Source organism: Oenanthe melanoleuca, chromosome 2 (genome assembly GCF_029582105.1).
Source record: "Oenanthe melanoleuca isolate GR-GAL-2019-014 chromosome 2, OMel1.0, whole genome shotgun sequence".
In the NCBI taxonomy this organism is placed as follows: Eukaryota; Metazoa; Chordata; class Aves; order Passeriformes; family Muscicapidae; genus Oenanthe; species Oenanthe melanoleuca.
Genome location: NC_079335.1, coordinates 123,677,987 through 123,701,206, shown reverse-complemented (window position 1 = coordinate 123,701,206; position 23,220 = coordinate 123,677,987). Strand labels below are relative to the sequence as shown.

At 36.2% G+C, this 23,220-nt stretch overlaps 1 protein-coding gene across 5 annotated transcripts in view; it reads left to right on the top strand.

Moving 5' to 3' along the window:
- The window catches only part of UMAD1 (UBAP1-MVB12-associated (UMA) domain containing 1), a 78,970-nt gene extending 56,314 nt beyond the window's left edge, over positions 1–22,656 (top strand). For all 5 annotated transcript variants that reach the window (XM_056486037.1, XM_056486038.1, XM_056486039.1 and 2 more), the window contains 2 exons: positions 4,195–4,280; positions 20,900–22,656. In XM_056486037.1, coding sequence (XP_056342012.1) covers positions 4,195–4,280; positions 20,900–21,157 — 344 coding nt within the window. In that variant the 3' untranslated portion in view covers positions 21,158–22,656. The remainder of the gene's footprint in view (positions 1–4,194; positions 4,281–20,899) is intronic.
- Positions 22,657–23,220: the final 564 nt, after the last annotated feature.

Genomic DNA, 23,220 nt, shown 5'->3' with positions numbered 1-23,220 from the left:
GAGAATGTTGGTGTAAATCCAGCATCAGCTTAGTGAAAGAAGAAACATGTTTCTGACCTTTCAGTGCAACAGTGATTATTTGGCCCTGGAAAAGGCTTAATATAACTTAAAAACAGCCTCCCAAGACTGAGGATTTGAAATACAGGCTTATCTGGACAGTAGGAAAAATATGCCTACTACTTTCTTTTCAAACTTTAAATATTTTCCCCTTGGTAAGGAAGGGAATATTTTACAGCAAGGAGCATGATTATTTTTTTCCTGATAAATTTTCCCAGTAATGTGCTGCATATTATAGATTATGCTGCTGATATTTAAACCATATTACATTGCATGAAGTGCCCTTCATTTCTAATTCTTATAGACTTTAAACAGTATATGTCATTTTTTGATATATAACTTAGATTTATTTTCTAGAGTAGTTTTATGACTGAAATTTGCACAATGCTTAAACCAAGGAATATATGAGCCAGAATATAAGTGTTATTAAAAATAAATAATTTTGTCTTTTATCTCCTGATTAAAATACAGTTTTTAAGTTGCTCTAGTTCAAACAAATTAATTCAAGAAATCTTATGACCTATACTTGTACAGGAGTTTGGGCTAGATGATTACAATGATCCTTCTGCCCTTATCTATGAACATATTTGCAGTTCTGATGAATTGCAGTTCTGATGAATGGCTTTATGGGCGTCCTTTCCACTAAGGTCATGTATTTGTGATCTTTCTTCAGGGACAGATTTCAGTTGCTTAGTTTGGCAAAATATGATTGTATACCTCTTTACATCAAGATTGTGTAAGAGAACTTGTTTGGGTTTGTTTGGAGAGGTTTTCTCACAGTGTTTGGAGGAGACGGGTGGTTTGGTTGTTTGGCTTTTTTCCCCAGTCAAAAGCTATCAACCAGAATATTTGAGGTGCTCAAAAGAATCCACATGGTTCCTGCACCCACACATCTGTCCTGTCATGGATGTCTGTCTGTTTGGTGTTTGACATCATCCCCTTTCCTCACATTGTGGTAGGTGGGTAGGAAGAGGAGATTGCAGGGTTCCAGAGGAGAAGAGGAAAACCTAGACCAGAGGGAAGCATTTTCAAGGCTGAGCTTGAAGAGGAAAGACAAACTATGACTTCCATTTAAGGAAAGAGATTAGACTGTAGGTCAATGGAAAACCAAGGCAAGCTGAGCAAAAAAAATTTTTGGGTGGCTAAACATGAAGAGTCAGCTATGGCAAGCTAGATAGGGTTGGGAATTGATAGAGCTGGGAAGGTATGTCACAGTTAATTAATTATTTGGGCTAGTAGAAATAAGGATGGCTAATGTGTTTGAATATTTGAGATAGGAACCAGTGAAAAAAGTACACTGAAAAAACCAATTTATCTGTAAAACTATTACATCCTATTGGATGTTTTAGACAGCTTGGTTTTTGGCAGCCACCTATCACTGTTTTAACTCCACTAACTCAAATAATAAAAGTCATGGCTTATCCTTGCAGGACCCTATGACTGAAAATTTGGCAAGATGTTGGGGTTTTGATTTTTTTGTTTGTTTGTTTGTTTGTTTGTTTTTGACAAAGAAAACCTCTGCATTGAAGTGCAGTTTCACAAAGGCAATTTGAACCATGAAACACTGCAGGTATTCTGGAATTTGGCTTCCTTAAGAGTTTGTGAATTTTGGGAGCTGGATGATGAAGTTTTGAGTAAAAAATTGCATTTCTCTCTAAATGTGTTATTCTTATTCTTCCTTTCTTGAGATAATTTTTGACTTTTTGGTCCTGATTACAAACCAAGACTCTTTTCATCTTAAGGAAAACTAATCACAGGGAAAATGTATATTCTGGATAGCATTAACACACAATAATTGTGTTTTCTTAGTGTTTTTTTTTCATATAAAAACTTCTGAATGCTTTCTCAGGAATGGTTTGTAAAGGCAATGAGTAGAACATTGGTTCCTGTGTTTATTGAATCCCTGCTGTAACTTTTTTCAGTATGTTTGTGCAAACACACAACTTCACCCAATAATCCTGTTGGTACCGACTGCCCGCACAGCTCTGCCCATGCACACTTGGTGAGTCATTGTCCAACTCCCTGCAGTCTCCTAGAACCTTCACAAGTCTTCATCAGACAGCTAAGCTCCCTGAACTTGGGAAAGGGCATCCTGTGGAGTCTTTCCTCCCTCACTGATCATGGAATGTAGGACGAGAACAGAACACAAAAAGTCATTCATCTTCCTTGTCTTGGCATGATTGAAACCCTTCACAACAGATGTGTCTTCAACCTATCTCTGAGGTCCTTTGAAGATTAAGCACTATTAAGAGAAACCATTTAGTTAGGTTGTTCAAAGTGCTTAAGTAGCCTTATTCCTGGTGAAACTAATCTAGCCTAAATTTGGTACAGTTTAAATCTGTTTGCAGTCTCATCCACAGCAAGTGGACCAAAAATATGCCTTACTGTCCTCTTTGTGTATCTATTAACCACTTTTACATCTCCCTGAGGCAGGGTGCATTCACAAGACTTGTAATAATTTTTGTTTGCCTGGCCTCTACTTCATTACAAATGTAAACTAATTGTTTAATGATTTTCATGACTGTTATTTACCTCATTATCTTTTAGGTGCTCACAAATGTGTTTTTCAAGGTACTGGGAGTGGAATGGAAGATACTGAATCCCCATCTCCTTTGTTCTTCCACACCCTTTTTTTATAATAGCTCTTGTGAACACAAATGCTTTGGAGTGTTTTATGTAGAGATTTACTAGTTTACCAAGAAGCGTCTTTCAACTCCAGAAAAGGTCTTGGAAAGTGTAGACATTAATGAAATTAATAGGCATCAAAGACCCATGACAAAGATGATGACGATGATGATTCTCTGCATAAACTGCTAGGAATAATACTTGGGTGTTAAAAGCAGGCTTTTAGATGTTAGTGCTTGTTTTATTAAAAAAAAACTTTACCAAATATTGCATTGTACTCAGAGACCTGGGAGCCCATGACAGTATGGAACAGACATGCACGGACCTGAGTATCATTGGCTTTTCATTAACTGGACATGGGCAGAAGCTGGCTGCTGTTTCCAAGGGCTTTTGCCTGGTGCACTGGCTCTAAGTAAACCTCTGGAGAAAATGGAACAGGGGAGCCAGAACCTCTGGTTTACCAAAGAAGTTAAACTACAGTAACTTGAAGCCTTTCATTTTTGAATTATTGCTAAAGGACTCTTTAAAGATACAGACTTCCAAAATACTCCATTACAGAAAGTAGTATGAATTCAAATAAAAATAAAACCAAAATTATGTAACTAAATCTTCAGTATTTCTCAGTTGTCTGCTCTTACAAACTATTTTCTGACTAACAGCAGAAGGAGGTAATCTGCAAAATCTTTACAGCTTCTGGTACATTCTTCCATTGACAAAGAAAATTGCAGAAAATAGCATAGGTAGATGTTTGTTTTGCAACATCTGAGAAAAAAATTCTGATTTTGGGCTGGTTTTTTTACTACCTCTACCTTTTTAATAAAATTAATAATGTACCTTCTGTCTTAAAAGTAAGTGTGAAAATAATCTTGTCTATGGTTTATTGCTGTGATCTGCCCATCTTTAGATGACTACCAGCTGCAGATTTATAAACTGAATTGTGTCTTCTCAGTAAAATCCTGGGCAGAGGTAGCCCCAGTATACAATGGGAGAAGATTAGTGCCCAGCCTGCCAATCAGTCTTTGTCCCCATACAGTCAAAACCAGGCCATTTCTCAGAGTGCTTTGTCTCTTTCTGCACTAATGCACAGATATCAACTGTGTGGAAATAAGGCTACAAATGAGGATAGAGCAACAGTGCTTCTGACATTGGATTGGGATGTGATGGATGTGCACCTGGTATCCCCTTTGCACTACACACATCTCCATTACTAGAATTTAGTGGTCCCAAAGTATGCAAAAACAGGGGCCTTTTTTCCCCCAATAATTTTTTCCTTTAAATAATTGATACAGATTTGTTCCTGGATTTTGCAGATCACTTCTCAACATTTTTCTCTTTGTGTTCAAAATTTCTCAGTTTTCTCTCATGTTCAAAATTGTAAATATAAATGTGGCTACAGAGTCCCCCTTTCTCAAGGTATAATTTGAATTTAGGAAGACTGAAGAGGTTTTCTTATTCTATGTAAAATAAGAAGGATTTCAGTGATTTTAAAGGGTTTTCTTTTTACTTTGGTAGGTGACACAGCTGATGATCAAAGTAGAGACTCAAAGGGTAAAACTTCATTTCCGGAGACCAGACCGATGTACAATCAACCTCCACAGGTAGGAGACTTTTTCCTTTTGCACACATGATGAAACTTCATGCTTTCATTTAGGAAGCATGAATGTCCTGCAGAAGATGGTTTCACCACATTCACATCTTCCATTGGCTGAGTGGCTCTCAGCCTTCCTTGTCATCTATCATAAAAGTAGCACGGCTATTAATTAGATGACAATAATGTCAAGCCCACTGCTGTGGATTTGAAAAGGAAATAGTAGAAGGCTGGGCTGTATAGTATTGCTGAATATCTTATTTTTATACTTGAGTTGTGCAAGCATGAAACTGTAGCTAGAATGTTAATGAATTGCATAGAAACATTAATGTGGTGAGTACTGGTGGCAAATTCACACATTTACATAAGTCATCTCTTTCCACAACCACAATTATGAGTAACATGTAAATGTGTGAACATAATAGACTGTCTTTATTGTGTGTTTCCTTTCTGTTTCTCTACTGTGTGTCTCTAAATCTGAACTTCTTTTTCTTTGGTTTATTTGATATGTGATATATGTTTTCAGGCAAGGGCTTTTCAGAATATTTCTGCATATGATGTACATATATCTTTTTCTCCACTTACTCTGAAAATGTTTTTGTATCAAGTATGAGCCTGTTTTCCATTGCCATATAGTTTTAGATATTTGCAGGGTGACTGAAGATGTTTGGCTTGGCCTTTTTTGCTTTTGTGGTGACAATTTTTTTTTTTTTGCTTAACCTATCCTGTTTCTTTTTCCCATATGTCTCCTTAATACTAACAATGTCTGTCTGTCTGTCTCTTTTCAATGCTGTTTCAATATTTATTATTGCTAAGTCTATTGGTATAGTAGAGGTGTGTGTGACAATTTTTCCATCTCTAAGAGTTGCCTGTGTGTATGTATGGCCTGTAGTCTTCTTTTTAAATTTAAAATTTAAAACTGTGTCCTTTACAGGAATATTTAATTCATCATAAGTAATGAGTAGTTTGCCTTCTGATAATGTGAGAGTGTGAATTAGTTCCAACCAACTGCAAAGTTTTAGTCTGGCTTTTAGATCTATGCACATCTGGACCACAACTAAAGTCCTGCAGATCTGGGCAGTATAATTAATTGATGTTGTAGTTATCTGCTGGACAAAAGTAGTTTCCCTTAATGTGATGTTCTTGCTGGGGATGGTGAACTGCCAGTTACTACAGCCTCAGTGGTTTGTTCAGTTCTGTGGAATTTCAGGAAATGAACTTGTAGAGATTTTAAGTTTTATTATTTAGAGAGAAGAAGCAAAGTTTTCAAAATAAAATAGCAGATATTTACAGTGAAAATGAAACAAAGCTTTATTTTCACCTTTCTATTAAAATACATGTCACCAAAAAACTCGTATGAACTGGCTTGTGACAGAATCAGTTAAATTAAGATCTAGGACTTAGTAGTATTTAGGCAATTCATTCCAGTCTAGAATCCAGTATTTGGAGTTCACATTTACTCAAAGGAATTCTCAAATTCTCAAAATAAGTCGAATAATTGTGAATCATGGAAATTAAATGACTAATTCTGGCCATTAGGAAAGTGGTATTCCTCCTTGCAGTGGTGAGTGTATTTTTGTAAATTCATGGGAGAACTTTGCCAATTTAGAGAAACTGGAAAAGCATTGTATTTCATATTCAATATGTCATAGAGACATAGAACATCAATTGAAATAACTACCTTGTTAGTATAAAAAATTTTTTGATAAGCATAGAACAGTATGCAAAAATATAATTGTTACTGCAAAGTGGCATCTCATATTTGTCATGCAGAACTGAACAAAAGAGCATTTAGTTCATCAACCAGTTCATCATTTCAGTTGCTGGAAACTTGCTTTTATTTTTAAATATAAATTTTTCTCTTTGAAAAGTGTTTTTGGAAATGTAATTTTTAAAGAAGAATGAAGTTTGTTAATGGATTTTCAAAGGGGAAATTAGGTTGAGTTTGATTTTTTGAAGAAATTATCTTCTGGGGTATTTTTTTGGTAATGGCCATCACCTTTGGAATTTCCCATTTTCCTAGGTACTGTTGGATTTCTTTGCTGTACAACCACTGAATTGTCAAGTGTGTATATTTGTATAATCTTGTATACATTATTTAAAGTAATGAACAAATGAAAGTTTACATCAAGATTGTCTTGCTGCAACTAGGAAGGTGTAACAGAACCTCTTGTAAGCCCTGCCATACCTCAGTGCTGTTGGTGTTGTTTTCAGCTGTTGGGATATTGTATGCATGTTAGGGGAATTGCTGGTAGTTCAAAACTCCGTGGAGGAAGGGTGTTCTCAAAGGCCAGCTTAAGCTCAAACATTTTTTTCTTCTGCTTCAGACAGAAGCTCCTGCTTTGAGCAATCCCATGTGGAATGTCCTTTCCATCCCGAGTATGGGCAGTGGTTTGGGAGGGTCATCTCCTGATGCTGGTCAGTCCCAGGGAGACGTGTTGTCCAGCAGGGTAGTGAGGGCTCTGTGCCTAATCAAGCATGTCTGATCCCTCTGAAGTTGCTTCAGGCTCATGAACTAAAAGTCACACACACATTTAAGTGCTTCTCTGGATTGGGTCCAAAATGGTTTGTGCTCTGCAGGGCCGAGAACTTAGATTAGTCTTATTAGTGACTAAATTAGTAAATTAGTGACCGTGAAATACAAAGCTAATTTTAACTGCAACACAATCATAATAGAAAGAGACACTGTGGTTTTATTTTTTTATGCATGTGATTTTTCCATTATTACTGTACAATTATTCAGTCTTTATCTGCTTTCATTGGGAATTTGAGGTTATAGAAAAGAGCAGAATGGAAAGGTTAGTTGTGATATATGAAGAGTGCTAGAAGCCCCAGTAATGTGGTGGGGTTATTTTTGATAATGAGCTATTCCATTGGTAAAGCAAATTAGTACAACCATGTATTTTTGCCCTACTGTGAGAGCAATTACATAGCATATCTATTAGGAGACATAAAAAATATTTTTGACAGATGGCATGGCTTTGAATTAGGATTTATGAAGATTATTGTATGTCTGGTGTCCAGGACACCTGGGATTATTACATTGATGTAAGAAACAACAACAAAAAAATTACGTTTCTGGTAATCGCTGCAGTGTTTTATATCTCCCTACTGTCACCTTAAGAAGCAGTTCATGTTTATTTGATCTTGCACTTCTGGATAATCTGACATGTGCTCTTTAGCCAACAGATGTCAGCAGATTTAATGGGGGAATACTGGACCAGTAAGTGTATTAAAATAAATTACCAAAAATGAAAGCCATCTTTAGATTTTAAATTAGGATTTTTATCTTGCTGTGTCTTCTTTTTGTTTTTCCTTATAGTCCTACTTCTCTCTCAAACACTTAATAGTTATTGCCTTCTATCTAAGGAGCTTGTTATACGTTTTCTAGGGCAAGAGAGAATCCCCCAAGGGATTGCTTAATCCATAATTATCTAATTTATATGTTGTTGTTATAGCCATTCTAATTATATACCTTGCTGTGATTCTTATCATCTTAGGACTTAGTTTTCTTTATTAATTGTAATCGTTCTGCTATGATTCTTGTGCCCTTTCTTTTCATAATTTGCTATTAAAAGCTGAGAACACAGCAGATAGAAAACCCATGGTTCCTGAAGTAAGTTTTAAATTAGCTATGATTTTATGCATATAGAAACAGGTATGCACCATTTTATGCAAGTATCTAAATAAATAAGGAATTTTTTTTTCTATGTCTGAATTGGCATTGGCTCATTAAAGTCATCCTTTATACAGCTGCTGTGTAAGGATTCTGCATGGATGGAAATAACAGTTTCCTAGATATCTGGTTAGGGGACGTATGAGTCAATTGAAAGGACAGAAATACGATGAGATATAAAATATCAAGGAAGAGATAATGAGAATTGAAAATCAACAGAGTAAGGGGAAAATAATTTAATTTTTTTATCCTTCTAGTGAACATAACAAGTATTGCTGAAGTTGATAGACTTCTAGGATATCCTTTAGAGCAGATCAGCTGATATAATTCCAGGGCATGAGTAATAATACTACTGTTATCTTGGTTTTGGTTTTGTTTTTTTTTTTTTAAATTAAAATTAATTGCTTCTATCAGACCTATTGTTGGCTGTTTTTAATGAACTTTGACTGTGTGGATTATTTTTACAAGTTACTGGAAAAGGAGTTATTACTGACCATGTCTCTATTCACTTATTGATTCTTAGTTTATAGTTCAGGGGAGCCCATATTTAAAATCTCAGGAAGCGTGTTTTGGGCTAGATTTGTAGCATCAGTTTAAATTTCCTACATTTATTTTAGAGGAAGTGGTTTATATTTCAAAATGATTGTGATCACATTATTTGTGATTAGTTTGCTCTCTTTTGACAAAATCCAGTATCTTTGTTGCATAGCTTGGCTTTTTTTTTTTTTTTTGCTTTTTTTTTTTTAAAGCTCTCATAGGATAGAATTCTAGTCATGGCCTGGTTAAACTAATTGCTTGTCATATGTCATATTAACTCTAAGATCTTCTTTTTCATATATAAAACCCTTAAAACATGTTGGTCCATATTTTCTCTCTTCTTAATTGCGTATGTAAGCAATAATCACTTAATGAAATTATCCACTCTTAGAAGGGACTGGAATAAGACTGATGACTGTCTGCAGCAAGTCATCAAGCAAGTACTTTTCTCTGAAAAGAGAAGCTGGTACCATCAGAAGAAATATCTTACGTTTTACTCAGCTATCATGCATGATCATAAGCTCTAAGAAGTGAAGTTTTAACATTACCATTAAATAAGAATGACTCATGTCCAGCTTTGGCAGCTGCAATGGACATCACCTTTCTTAGCTTCCTTCATCTTTTGTGTATAGTAAATAGCTGGGACTTCATTGGGGAATCAATGTGCAGCCACAGATGGAAAGTGTGTATTAAGCAGAGCTGGCATATGATAAGAAAGGCACAGTATATGCTTGTGATCTTACTGAGAACAAAGGTAAATAGCCCATTTAGCTAAGAAAAACCCCAAACAAATATTGTATATTATATCTATGACATGTTACAACTATTACATATTACAACTATTAGTGTGCACTAACATATTTATTTGTAAAGCTTCATTATATTGTAATGTTCATATTGCTATCTGTTAGATAATTTACCAAAATATTTAGGTGGTCTTTTCATTTTAGGAAGATCTGCAGAACATGTAGACCAATGGGTTTCTGTCCCTTACTGGACAGCAGTTAGACAACTCAAGGGGAAAGGGAGGGCATATATACACATTATGTATAAATATATTAGGTATGTGTGTATATATATGGGAAAGTCTGCTCCTCATGTCACAAAGGATTAGTTGCAGTGGCCTCACAAACAATGTTTTATAAACTGTGATTTGTGCAAGCTATTGACCCAGGGTCAACCAGTAAGACCCAGGGTGTCTTGCAAGACTATCACCTTGTAGGGCTTTTCTCAATTCTAAAGTGAGTAGCTGGTCTTGTTTGTGTAACATGATATATATCTGGGGTTATTCAGCTACTTAGTAATCATAATAGCATCATTTATACTATGACCATTGTCTTTTTTCTTTAAAGGAAAGCATTATAATTTTAGATATAGGGAACTTGAGTGGGAATTGAGAGATTGAATTGACGTGGTTGTCACCAACTTCCTCTCTGAACTTAGAAGACAGTTCATTTTAAAAAACATAATGCAGTGCTGTCTTACACTTTTCTATAGTGCTTTGCAAGTGTGAAATACTGTTAAACCCTTGGAGTAACTTCATTTGAGATTTCAGTACAAGAACTGAGGAAACCTTACTTTTTTCCAAGGTGGGACATGAATGTTCTGTCTGGCCAGCAAATACATGTAAACACAACAAATGGATTGGAGCAGCCTCCCCTCCCACAGCCCTGCCTGTCCAGAGTCAGTGCTGCAGTCAGATTGCACAATTTCTGAAGTTTGAGCAACAGAAGACAAAATTACATCCTGTAGGGAAAGAATGACACACAGGCATGGTATATGTTCATAATTCAGTGCCTATAGATAGCAAAGTATGTACCCACATGTAAAAAGTACATGAAGTAGCATAATTGGCCTGATTTGCAGCCTCTTCACTTTGAGGCTTTACTACAGGGTACATAGACACCAAATGGTGATCAAGGCACATGTATGCAGAAGCACACTTTGCATACCTCCCTATTTAGTTTGGGCAGAGACTCCCTGTATATTTGATTTAATTGCTTGCTCATTCAGTTACATTGATTGGTTATTTGTAGCAAGAGATGCTTAAACTAGGTGCCCAGATGTTCCCAACACATTTTTTAGCCTTTCTCTAATTTTGGGATCTTCTGACTAGCTTAATCCCAGATAAAACTACTGATTATCCTGTATCTCTTGCCAAAATACATGTGGCTAGACTAAAAGCCAGTAATGCTGGTTCACTTTGCTGCTGTCAACAAATTGATCAGTCAGTCATGCTGCCTCTCAGAGCAAACCTTCTGGCCTTTCCCAATATTAAAATTGATCTAAAATGCAATGTAGATCATACATCACTAGATGAGACTGTGTGTGAATATGGCACAGTGATATTTACAATGTGATGCATTAGCATAAAATGGTGGTGAAAGGCTGTACTGTAGGGCAGCTCATTAACAATTAACCCAAACAGCAAGGAAGGAAAACAACAATGTCTTTAGCTTAGTTGCACTGCCACTTTCAGAGGGAAAAAATAACCAAACATAAAACTTACCACAAATGACAGTGGGCATTCCATTTTAATGGAAAGAAAGCATGACATGAAGATTGTCCCATTTCAGCCCAGAATGCTAATATTGGTAAGATAGGAAAATATTTCTCTGTACTTCCCATCAGTGTTGTTTGATCCTTTTGCTACAAAATACTTCTGCTGTAATTATAACTTAAAAAAAAAAAAACACAACAAACTGGAAATTTACAGCTCCTGTCTTTCTTGTGAGAGACTGTGCACTGGGAAACACATATTCAAATTTTGTTCCAAAGCACTTTTAAAAATATAAAATATAGCATAAGTTATTTGTTTACAATTTTCTTTTCTTTGCTTCTCCAGTACTACAAATTTTAATACTGTGTTTCTACTGTTTTAATGTGATTAGCAGTACTGTTAGATAAAAACAGATCTATCTTTTTTTAAAAAATGTACCCTTCTTCCTTTTTATTACGATCCAATTATTTTCTACAGAGAACAAGGAAGATCAAAGAGGCCACCTTATTTAAAAGAGGTGAACCAGTATAAGTTCCTTTTCAATTAATTAATTAATTAATTGGCCTTTTGTTGCTTTAAGAGTCATGACACTTTTATTCCTGAATCTGAAAAGCCTGATCACTAGGTGCTGAGGAAAACTCAGTCTTGCTGTTTGTAGACTAAAACTTTTACAAACTCTGGCTGCTGGTAACCTGTTTACTGAAGGTGGTGTTGACATGTGCTCCAGTTACAGACTGTTTATGGAGGAAATTAAAGTCAAATACCCATCCTTCCTTTCTCTTACTGACCCAAATCTCTGTGGGGAGGGCACATGGAGAGTTATGTGAGAAAATACTTACTTAATTCTCTTTTTTTGGCATTAAAATACTTTAAGGTTGTAAACAGGACATATTGTTAGTCTTGCCACATGCTTGGAATTTAAGCAGCATGATAGAAACCTCAGAACAGAGCACTAAGTACATCAATTTTTATTTGTGCACCTATGTGAGAATCCTTTTAAGATCCAGGGGTTTAGCTATTTTAAAAAACTCTTGAGAGCACAGCTGAGGATATTGTTCCCAGGTATTGCTGGAGGAAGATTGACCTGAGTTCAGACTAGTAATTCTTTTCTGTTCCCTCTACTTATCTTCTTTTCTGAAAACCAAATCCAAGATAATTTTCTTTTCCTTTCCTCTAATAGAAATTGTTAGCCCTCTGTCTTTTTTCTCTCATTGATATTGACATTCTAGGAAGATATTTCATTGATGTTGCTGACTCCCTCAGTTACTCAAGGAGAGATTTCCTTTTCTGCCAAAAAAAATCCAAAACCAACAACAAAACAACCTTCTGATCTATACTTTTCCCAGTTACTCTAATTTGCTGGAAAATGTATTGGCCTTATTTTTGTGTCCAATTATGTTTGCTAAATATTTTCTTACTGTTTTTGAAATTTAATTGTCATAGGTTTGGTTTGGGGTCTTTCTTTCTTTCTTTCTTTCTTTCTTTCTTTCTTTCTTTCTTTCTTTCTTTCTTTCTTTCTTTCAGACAGCTTTCTTTTCCATTCAAATCCTTGTATTTTTACACACTTAGTACAGGAATTAGGGAATGCAGTATTAGCCCTCATTTCAGAGGTTCTGCTCCATGGGCTTCCACCATCTCAGAGAAGCTGTCATCTTTTTCCTACTATAGCAGGTTACCATGTTGGAGCTTCTACAGTAGCAGGGGTTGGGAAGAGATAGAGAGACATGAATACAGAGTCTAAGTTAGTCTAAGCTTCTGCTGTTCAGGAGATCAACCTCCCAAAAGTCTTTAGTATAATTTTTTGCTTGAAGCAGTAGAGAAAATACCACATCTTGTCACTAAGTACATTGACCAAATGTAGCTGCTAAATGAAAACAGATTCTTTAAATACTGTTTTTAATTTTTTATTTTTTTTTTTTTTAGTTTTAATTATGCTGTTAAAATTTTATATTAAATTAATATTCTATGGCTATGTTTAAAGTCAATTATCTAGGTTTTGCATTAACATCTTGAATGAAGGTAGCAGCAAAATAAATGTAAATGCTTTGTGCTTCTGGATGATATTGAAGTTACAAAACAAATCCATTATCAGCCTTTATCAGACTTGCCTTTTCATTTTGCAATATATTGACTTGTCCTTCACTTCTGATTTTTGGTTGTGGAATGCTGTGCTGGATGTCCAGAGCTGTGTGCATTTTCAATTACAGTTCTTCTGGCTTGCAGTTCACTAACTATAGTAATTTTCATTAACTTATTAATCTTCCAGTATACATGCTTCAGAAAAAAAAAAGGGAAAAAATTCTGGCCTAGTTAGTACCATTTCCTGGCAGTGGCAGAAGCACAATATGCTAAATATTGTTCATGCTGCTTATTATGTTGAGATCTTGGCTATGAATAGCTTGCACAGTATTTTGAAGGAACAGAGGATCTAGATAAACTGTTCCTTGTTGAACACACACCCCTGTCTTTCTTCTAAGATAATTTTTATTACAATAATCATGTTGCAGAGGGGGCTGCACTGTAAAGAGGGTGCCCTAAAACTCAGGTGCCTCCAGAGGGGAACAGGGAGGCAGCAAGGAAAGGAGCCCTGCTATTGAGGGGGCATAAGTGTTGACACAGATCTTCAACTATCAGACCCAACAGTGGTGAAATTGGTTGGGATAGAAGGAAAGAGAAGAGCATAATTACTTTACTTAATGGTGGGAAATTAAGCCCTATAATTTTTTATAAAGCTTTAGAAAATTTTCTGCTTCCTTCTTATTTCTTTTATCATTTAGGTTTGCAGTCTTCATGTTGCATCTTACCCCTGTTCACAATTGGATAGTTTCTCATTATTGATGCCCACATTTGAGGTGTTTTGGTTCTCTGTCTTCAAGCAATTGCTGAATGAAATAAATAACAGGAGTTAGAAATAAAGGAATAAAAGTAGGAATTAGCAATAAAAATATCATTATACAATTTTGATTATATTAAATTCAATATATTTGCTAAATTTATCACTAACCCCCCTCAAAATATTTCCTGTGAAGTATTGTTATAGAGGATTGAGCTAAAACAGAATCTTCATCTTGTACTGGTTTGAGTTGGACGAGTTTGCAAAACTGGTAATGAAGAAAATCAGTTTTTTTCTTCTAGGATGACAAAACGAGGTAGTTGGTTTAGACACTAGATTTGAAGTATTTTGTGGTATTTTAGAATACTTTTCAGGATGGAATAAGATTCTATAAGTGTCTCATAAATAAAACCAGGCATCTCTAGTATTTACTAGGATAATTAGGAATAATAGGTCTGTTTCTGGGAAAAACCCTCTTTTTTACAGAAAGTATAAATTTTTTTAAATTAACACACTTTAACCATGGAGCATTGAGAGTATCCAGAGTTCAAATGGCAACCTTGCAGTTCTCCCCATCTGCAGAGATTAACAGTTTTATGGCTGAGAGGGCAAGAATTACATCTAATTCCAGCAAGTTTATTCTGCATTTACACTATAGAATTTTAGTAATTACACTTTTCCAATTGCTTTAATGCCAATAAGGATTCAGAAATGTATGTAAGCATTGAAACTGAAAGTGAGGTTTAGCAAAGATTTCCCTGATGTTCTTTGCAGGCCAAGACACTTCACGAGGAGCTTTGCTGTAATAAAGAAAAACTGTAGAATGTCAGAACCTCTTTTCATTTTTTCTTTAGAATTTTTTTCCTTCAAGATTTCAGTGACATTTACCTGACCTTGATTCCATTCTAGTTAAGAAACAGCTGAAAACCATGCATTAGAGGAGAAAGGAAAACACCTAAATGTATGTAAAACATTAGTAAAAATATTCTTAAACTCTTATTTTAAAAATTGGTTCTATTTTACTCTGAATAACCATATTAATAAACTTGTACAGGTAGCAGCAGCTCTTTAAGAAAAACAAATTAGTGCTGTATTACAAAATAAGGGTCATAAGAAGCTTGGAAACAAGAGCCCAAAGCAAATAGGAAAGCTAATTTCCACTGAGAACCTTTCTTGCTTTTAAAAGCATCTCCAAGGACTCTCCAAGTGTTAACCCAAACCTTTCAGCTGCCCTGCTGCAGCTCCTGAGAACACCAATGCTTGGCCACTGTTACAATCCCAGACACTGCATTTCTGCTATGAAAGCAAGCAAGCAATGTGGATATAGCAATAAGCTACTGCAAATTCTCCAGCACCTCTTACATCTAATTTTGCTCTCCCAGCTAGGAATAGCTTTTCTCTTGAGTCTCTGGAGAGGAATGCTGATTAAAATTTTGAGTGAATCTTGAAAGAACAGCAGCTCTCATTATTCACATGTGGTTTTCTGAAACCACAGGGCATCTGTATTGTGCTTGTCCAGGTGGGTTTGTTCCATTCTCATAGTTCTGTGCCATGGCTGACAAGGTGGTGTTTGGTAATAGGTTGGACTCAATGATCTCAGAGGTCTTTTCCAACCTAATTGATTCTGTGATTCTGTTCTCCTAGGTTAAATTTTTGAATGCAAACCTTGTGAGTAATTATTCTTTCCTCCTCTCTTCATCCTTGCCATTACCATTTTCATTTGAAATGTGAATTGTTGTCATCAATGGAGATACTCATTCTGGAATTCCTATAAATTTTCTAAGGAGGTCCAGTGAGTACCCTAAAGCATCACCCAAAACACATTGGAGGAACAATCCCATATGACAATTTCCATTTCTAGATACAGCAGTAATTACTGCACAGTGCTAAATAAATTCTAGATACCTTATGATTCACTATTTCCTGTAATACCACGATGTTGCCTGAAATAAAAATAATTCTTTACCACCAGTCACGTAGCAGGTTTCTGTCATAAGTATTATATTGCTAGATATTTACTAAATATTCTGGAAGACTGAAGGTACTGTTTGTTTCTCAAGGCTGTTTCTAAAAGAAAAATAGGTCAGTTTCTGGGGAAAAAAATCTTTTTTACAGAAAGTGTAAATTTTAAAAAACTAATCACTCTTGATAGAAAACCTTGTTCAAGGGTTTAGATGATAATAATCTTTGATTCTCCTTCAGAGCACTGTAAATCCAGCTTCTCAGTACATTGTAAAATGTGCATTTTTTTCTTCCTTATGAGACTCCTGGCAAACTTTATGGTTAATAAAAAAGACATGAAGCAAATTAGATGTTTTTAAAAATAGCTTAGAAACATATTTTAACAAGGAGAGAAGAGGTATCATTTACTTTAGAAGGTAGTTTTATACTTTGTTAGTTTCAAAATAACAATATTTTCAGAGAACAATTAGTATCTGATGGCCAGCTACTATATATATTTACAGTGTTTCTTTTCTCCCTGTTCTTTTGGATTGCAAACCAAGATACAGAAGACACCTTGCTTATTTTAATTAAACTTTAGTGCCATAGCTTATGTAATTTTTACTAATTTTTGGACTCCTGGTGTGGTGAAATGTAAATCAGTGATCTTCTCGGTCCATTCAATTAATATTTCTCATAACAGGATTGTGTGTCACAGCATTTGGCAGTGCTTAGTTTAGCTAATGTCCAGATAATATGCTCTGAATGGATTGTATTCTGGCTAAGTAAGTTAGGCATTTAAGTAGAAACCAGTGTGACTAATGGGCAATATCAAATTCTCTAGGACTTGCAGTTCTATATATGCTTGAAGAATGCATGCATAAAGCATGAGCCATTTCATAACCTTGACCTCAGTTGCATCACATCATTTTATGCTGGTGTTTGCACTGGAAGCAGTGTGGGTGACCTCGGTACCGATGGGTGACCGATGGTCCCTACCAGAGTGTCCAGTTCTTCATCACATCACCCAAAAGCCTGCTGGCTTCAGCAAGGCCTTTTCACTCATGTAGGCTCTCCAGCACAGGAATGAAATACATCTTAGCCCATTTAAAGGATGTCTTCGTGTTTTGGAAGCACAGAAACATGTCTGGTTTGATAGGGTCTTGTGCAGAGGGCAAATATCTAAATACCACTACAGGAATGCTCAGAAACAGCTCTGCACAGCAAAGCAGTGACTGCCTGTGATGATTGCTCTAGGTAGAACTGAAAAAACACTTCTTGTTACCTGAATTCTTCAGGACATGAGCTTTTTTCTTCATATAGATAATTAATACAAAATGTGACTTGTTATAAACAAAAAAGTGAATGTGAACTTTTTAAGGTAATTAAAAATAACTGTTTCCATGGGAGAGACAGTAGTGGATTAAATGTGAAACTGAAATAGAAAATCTAGGCTCCTTTTCCATTTATGTTGTGAACTGGTCTTGTCATATTAGGCCCAAGACCTTCTCAGGAGACCCAAAGACTGCTGGGATTAAGATCAGATCATGACATTTGTGAAACTGACCTGACACTGTCCTTTGTTTCTGACTTACCTGTACTATGTTTATGTCAACCATTTCAGGCTTTCTTTATTATACTGTTTTGACTATTCAAATAGTGTCATAACCTATTAACACTACTAAGAACTTCACTGACAGTATTCAGAGATTGAGTTTGGTAAAATGATGCTTTCACAGTAAAATAATTCTAACGTAATTCATCATTCCTTACTGAAGCCTTGTTTTCAAATATGGAGTGAGACTTGGGAGTTAGCAAAGCTGGTCCTTTCTCCATCACTATCAGTACATGATAGCTGCTGTGTCTAGAAAGAATTTTAATTTCTAGGTCTGCCCATTTACCACCATTCTAACAAATGAAAGGTTTATGGAGGAAAAAAAGATCCAATATTTGTTCTCACTCTGACTTTTTTCCCTCTTTGAAGTTAGTTTTGCCACGTGATGGTCTAATTTGCATTGTAAATTGTGTTCACCCAGCTTGGGGGACAATTAAGATATAAACAGGTGTTCATAAAAGTATAATTTGCCAATCAAAATAAACATTAGATTCTAGGGATTTCTGATTATCATCTGAATGATGGGAATAGGACAGTGAGTGAGGGTTCATTTTTCCCTGAAATGTGGGAAGGGAGTGAAGCAGAAAGGTCTTTGAAGATCTAGTTTAATTGACTCCTAGATGTAACCCTGTTTTTCAGCTGGGGCTTTCTGACTTCCCTTCAGAATATGGGAATGATGAAAGACAAGCAAATACCAGCGCCTCAAAAAATGATCCACAAGTTTTTTTCTTTCAATAGGGAATGTAAGAAATTCTTGCAAAGTAGAAATTAAGAGAAGTTTTTAAATTTACAGCAGCAACAAATGTAAGGACTCACCTGAAGTGTTGTGGGGTGTTCTTTCAGATAAATATTAACGTAAATAAATGTTCTGTGTGTTTGGCAGTGTTCTTAGCAAGAGAAAATGTCTGTACTAGAAGATGTTTATGACTTTTGTTCTGATGCATACCTTGGGCCCTAGCAAGAAGGAAGATTCCTCTCAAAGTATTAGCAATGAGCAGCCATAGAAGCTAATACCTCTTAAAGTGAGAGCTGATGATCTTTGTCTTGGAGATAACTATGCTGATTAGAAAAGAAAAGTACAAGAGGTTTTAGTGTTTTTCCTGAACTTACAGACTTAAAATACTATTACCCATGGATTTTTGATCACAGCTTGGAAAGCTGGAATAGGAGAACTATGCAGGCTATCTTCCTGACTTCTCTGCTAGCTTTCCTATTTTCCCTGTCCTCTAAAGGTACCAGAATCAGTAAGGAAAGCCTGAAGAAATCTCTATCAGCTCTTGCCTCTGCTGTTGCATGTAGCTTTCTGAGGAGCTGTTAACTACATCTAAAAATGGAGAACCGAGAAAAAGAAAACTAGGGAAAATAAAGAAATATCTGTAAACTGTATCTGTAGGAATTCTGTAGTGACAGATAAACCAGTATTACAGTAGCATGGAGAATGCTGCTCCTCTTGTGTATTGCATCAAAACCAGTAAGGTTAGTAGTTGCATGCATCAATCCTTCCTTTTAACTTTTTAACTTCTTAACCTTCAGAAATTTTACATTATTATCCTATGACATGATACTAGCAGATCTTGGGGAAGTTTTTCTCAAGCCTTAGGTTTCAAATCCCTGTGAGTATGAGCAAAAGCTTCCAAGTGAGGGCCACTTCCAGAGTGTGCAGCAGCACTAACCCTTGTGTCCTGGCTGTGGAGGAGTGTGTGTCCTCTGCCACCCAAGGCTGTGACACAGACTGGTGAGGTTATTTGTGCCATTGTTGACTCATTGCTGGCAGGTTAATAGAAGGTTTAGCATTGGTTTATCTGTCCTACCAGATGGAATGTTGGGTTGTGTAAGGAATGACTGTGCTCAGGTTGTGTTCAAGGCAAAGGCAGTCCTTTCTTTGGGAAGAAGATGGAGTATCTTTTCCCTGGCTAAATGCTCTGGGCAAGAAAACAAAGCACCCACCACCACCCCAACACCCAAACTGTTCTGTCAGATAGCAACACCCTTAGGGTGTCTGGAACAGCCATGATCTGTGGTATTCAACTTCAGCACAGGTCAGATCTTGAGCAGCACAACACCCCTAAAAATCATGGATGCAAGCAATCTCCATATGACTGAACCCATTTCACTCTTGGGGTCAGGTGAATGCCAAATTAGTGTTTAAAGCTTTCAATGCTCTTCCTTTCCTCATAGCTGTTTAAGCTTTGAAGTTTTCTAGCAGCATGTTGAATATGGGAGGTTGAAAGGAAGAAGTCAGGACTTCATCAAAGTCAGAAATTCCTGTTTGTGTTCATGGCTCTGATATGACTCATTAAGCACTTTCAAAGACCTTACTGAATATTTCTGTATCTGGGTTGATACAAAGTAGAAATCCTTATAACAAACATCTCTCTCCTAGAGATCATGAATCATTGAGTGGTTTGGGTTGGCATGAACCTTAAAGATCATCTCATTACATATCCCCTGCCATGGGCAGGGACACCTTCCACTAGACCAGGTTGCTCAGAGCCTGTTATCAAGAACATCATTATGGGTACCTAATGAGAGGTATCAGTTTGTACAGGATTTTGTTGCTATAAATAGTAAAAGAAATTACATTTGATTTCCAGAGGCAGACTAAATAGACTTTTTTTTGTTCATAAAATGATAAAAGTTTCAGGATAAACACTTAGTAAGGTCATATTGGTAGGTCAGGATCAAAGCTTGCAGGTCTATTGGGTCCAACATTATTCTCCAAATTGTGTTGACTACTTCTGTGTTGCAAGTTTTTTTATTTCCTTGTTGGTTTTGGTTCTTGGGTTGTAAGTGGTTTTTTTCAAGTTTTAACTGTGTTTTTCTATAGAGAACATATTTGGTGCTACATATATTTCCCTATACAATAGAACTTACCATCCAGTCATGCAATTGTTTCACACTGGAAAGCAATAATTAATCCTTTGAAATAACTTGGTAGGACAGTTCTTAATCACAAAAGTCATGCTTTTCTTGGAAAACTTCTGGAAAGGCACAGGGGGAACAAAAGATGGAGCTTCATCAGTTCATGAAAGGAATTGTATCAAGTAATTTCCTCTAAACGAGACTGAACATGATGACAAAAACTCCCACGAGCCTTCTGGGTTTATAAATGCAGAGTAATGTTGGGTAGCCTGTCTGAGTTCAAGAAGTGTTTGGACAACACTCTCAGGCACATGCTGTGACTCTTGGGGTGTTCAGTGCAGGGCCAGGAGTTGGACTCGATGATCCTAATTTCCCTTCCAACTCAGCATATTCTGTGTTTCTGAGAACTCAGTAATCACTACAAAGAGTCTTATTTTTGTTTTAGTCTTAATTCTGGTTGATCTGAGCCAAAGAATTATATCAACATGTATTAAGAATTGCTATTTTAGATCTACCTAAACTGAACTGCCAAAAACTGAAACTGCTTTTATTTATTTGTTTGGGTTTTTTTGTTTCTCTTTTTAGTAGGTCCCTGTGGTTCTAAGTACAGAGCCATAGCTGCCTGATTTGTAGTGTGTAAATTTCTGTTCTTCTGTTCTCTTTAGATAAATACAGGGCACCGGTCACAGTTGACTGTATCAAGCACAGAGATGGGAAATCAAAGGAGTCAGAGTTTGGAAAGCAGCCCTTTCATGTCAGACCTGCTGAGCGACGTCCCCTTTGCCCTCGCACCACATGTGCTGGCAGTGCAGGGCACCCACAGCGACGTTCCTGACCGACTGCTCACCTACGACATCAATGATAATTTATCAAGATTTTGGTACGACTTTACGCTTGAAAATTCAGTGCTTTGTGACCCATAATGTTCTCTTTATTTTTTCTGCCTCTGTTAAGGAACAAGTCTTAAAGTGAAGATAAAGACTTGCCTTAATTCTTAATAATTTGGGGGCCTGCCGCTGGTATATCAAATGGGTTATTATTCACAACTGTGATATATTTCTTAGCTTTAAGTGAACTATAACTTAGTACGTTAAATATTCCATTTATTTCCAAAGAAATCATGCAAAAGTGTTTCAGCCTCAGTAGGAGACTGGCTGCTGGTTTCTATTTCCAGTAGGTAGGCTGCAGACACAAACATTTCATGACTTTTAGAGGAAGTCTATGTCTCAACTGTTTTGTTATTTCAATTAGTTACAAAACACATAGATCCTGTAACAAATATTAAGATCATCTATTGATTTTGTACAGATAGGAACCAATATTAATGCTAAAGCAATGCTGCATTGCACTACTGGACAGAGAGCTTTTGAGTGAAACCAAGTTTTAAAACTCAGTGTTAATTACAAGCCCTTAAGTAATCATTAAGACTTAATAGAACTGGTTAAACTTACCAATTTCAAAGTGAAAATCAGTTGCTTCCTTCCCTTTTCCAGTAGATGGTATTTTGTCTGTCTCATTTTGTGCCTGCCTGGAGAAGTTGTCCCTGCCTGCCTGTTGGCTGCTGTTTGTTCTCATTACCACATGTGTTCCTGATTTATATACAGATCAGCTTTTCCATTTTAACCTCTTTGCCCCCTGAAGAAGGAAATCTCAGGACACGTACTTTTAATGGTCACACCCTTCTTTTTTTAATTTGTGTGCCAGAGGTACAGATGGCAATGTTTAACAACAGGAAAACATTACATTGTTTCTTATCCAACTAAATTAAACTGCTAAATACCTAAACATGCCTTCCCACAGACCACTGTGTCCCCACTCACAAGATTTGAGCATGTTTTTACCAACTGAGACCAGAGCTGCTGCTCCACCAGCAGCAGCTCTCTGATGTCACATCACAATTTGTGATGAATAATGATCTGTGGCACACACTTGTTTTCTCTCTTGGGGTACAATATATACATTGTGCTAAATGTTGGTGATATTTTCCTATATTTTTTATATTCTTACACTCTTAGGGTAGCTTAAAGTACATAAGTTTTCAGACTTGGATCTTCTTACAGTATTTGGGATAAATGCTGTAAAATTATGAAGAAATTACATTGTGGATATGTCTTAGGTTGTTTAATATTCACCGTTTAGATTTTTTTTAATGTGCATATTTATTATTTTTGACAGCTGTGTCCTTAAATGTTTTGAAGTTATTGTTTCAAGGGGAGTATCTGTGCTGCACTCCAATAAAGAAGCCAAGTAATAATGAGTTATTTTTTATATGTGAGAGTTGTTACGTGGTTTCACCTATGTTGTTTACTACAGCTCTGACCATTTAGCTTTCATAGGAACTTGAACTTGGAAATTCAGTTTAAAAATCTTTTCAGTGTAATTTAAAATTAGTTTCCTTCTAATAAAATATATCACACTCTCATCTGGTGGATTCTGTGTGCTGTGTTGGTGACTTGCAGTGGTTTAGGTGGCATCCATGACACTGTTTGGAGAAGAGTGTGGCTGGGATCTGGGAAGTACTCAGGCCTCCTAGAAGGAAGAATTGATTTTATGAAGTTGTTCAGAACTGTTTTGTTTTCCAAGTTTTTTAGTTAACGCATACCCAAAACACTAAAATAATTTTAATGATTATTTTATATCCAGAAGTTAAAAAATTGATCATACTGCAAATAGCACATTTCAATTCAAGCTGTCCATTTTGAATCTGAAATGTTTCTGCAGCTCAGCTGGTCTAGATGCAGATCTGTAAAGCACTGCTGAAGACCAAACAAACTCACAATACTGGTTCTTTCCTTGCTGGCTGACTTGGCATGTAATTTTTTGCAATATTTTTTTTGCCTAAAGTTAGACAATTTGTCTAAAATAATTACATCTTGTTAGATTTGAGCTGTGTTGCAGTCACAGGTGTCCTTTCAAAAGGAAAGGAGCAGCAAAGAAGAATAGAGAGGAGGTTTTATTCACCATGAGGAGAAATGTGGACAGTAGG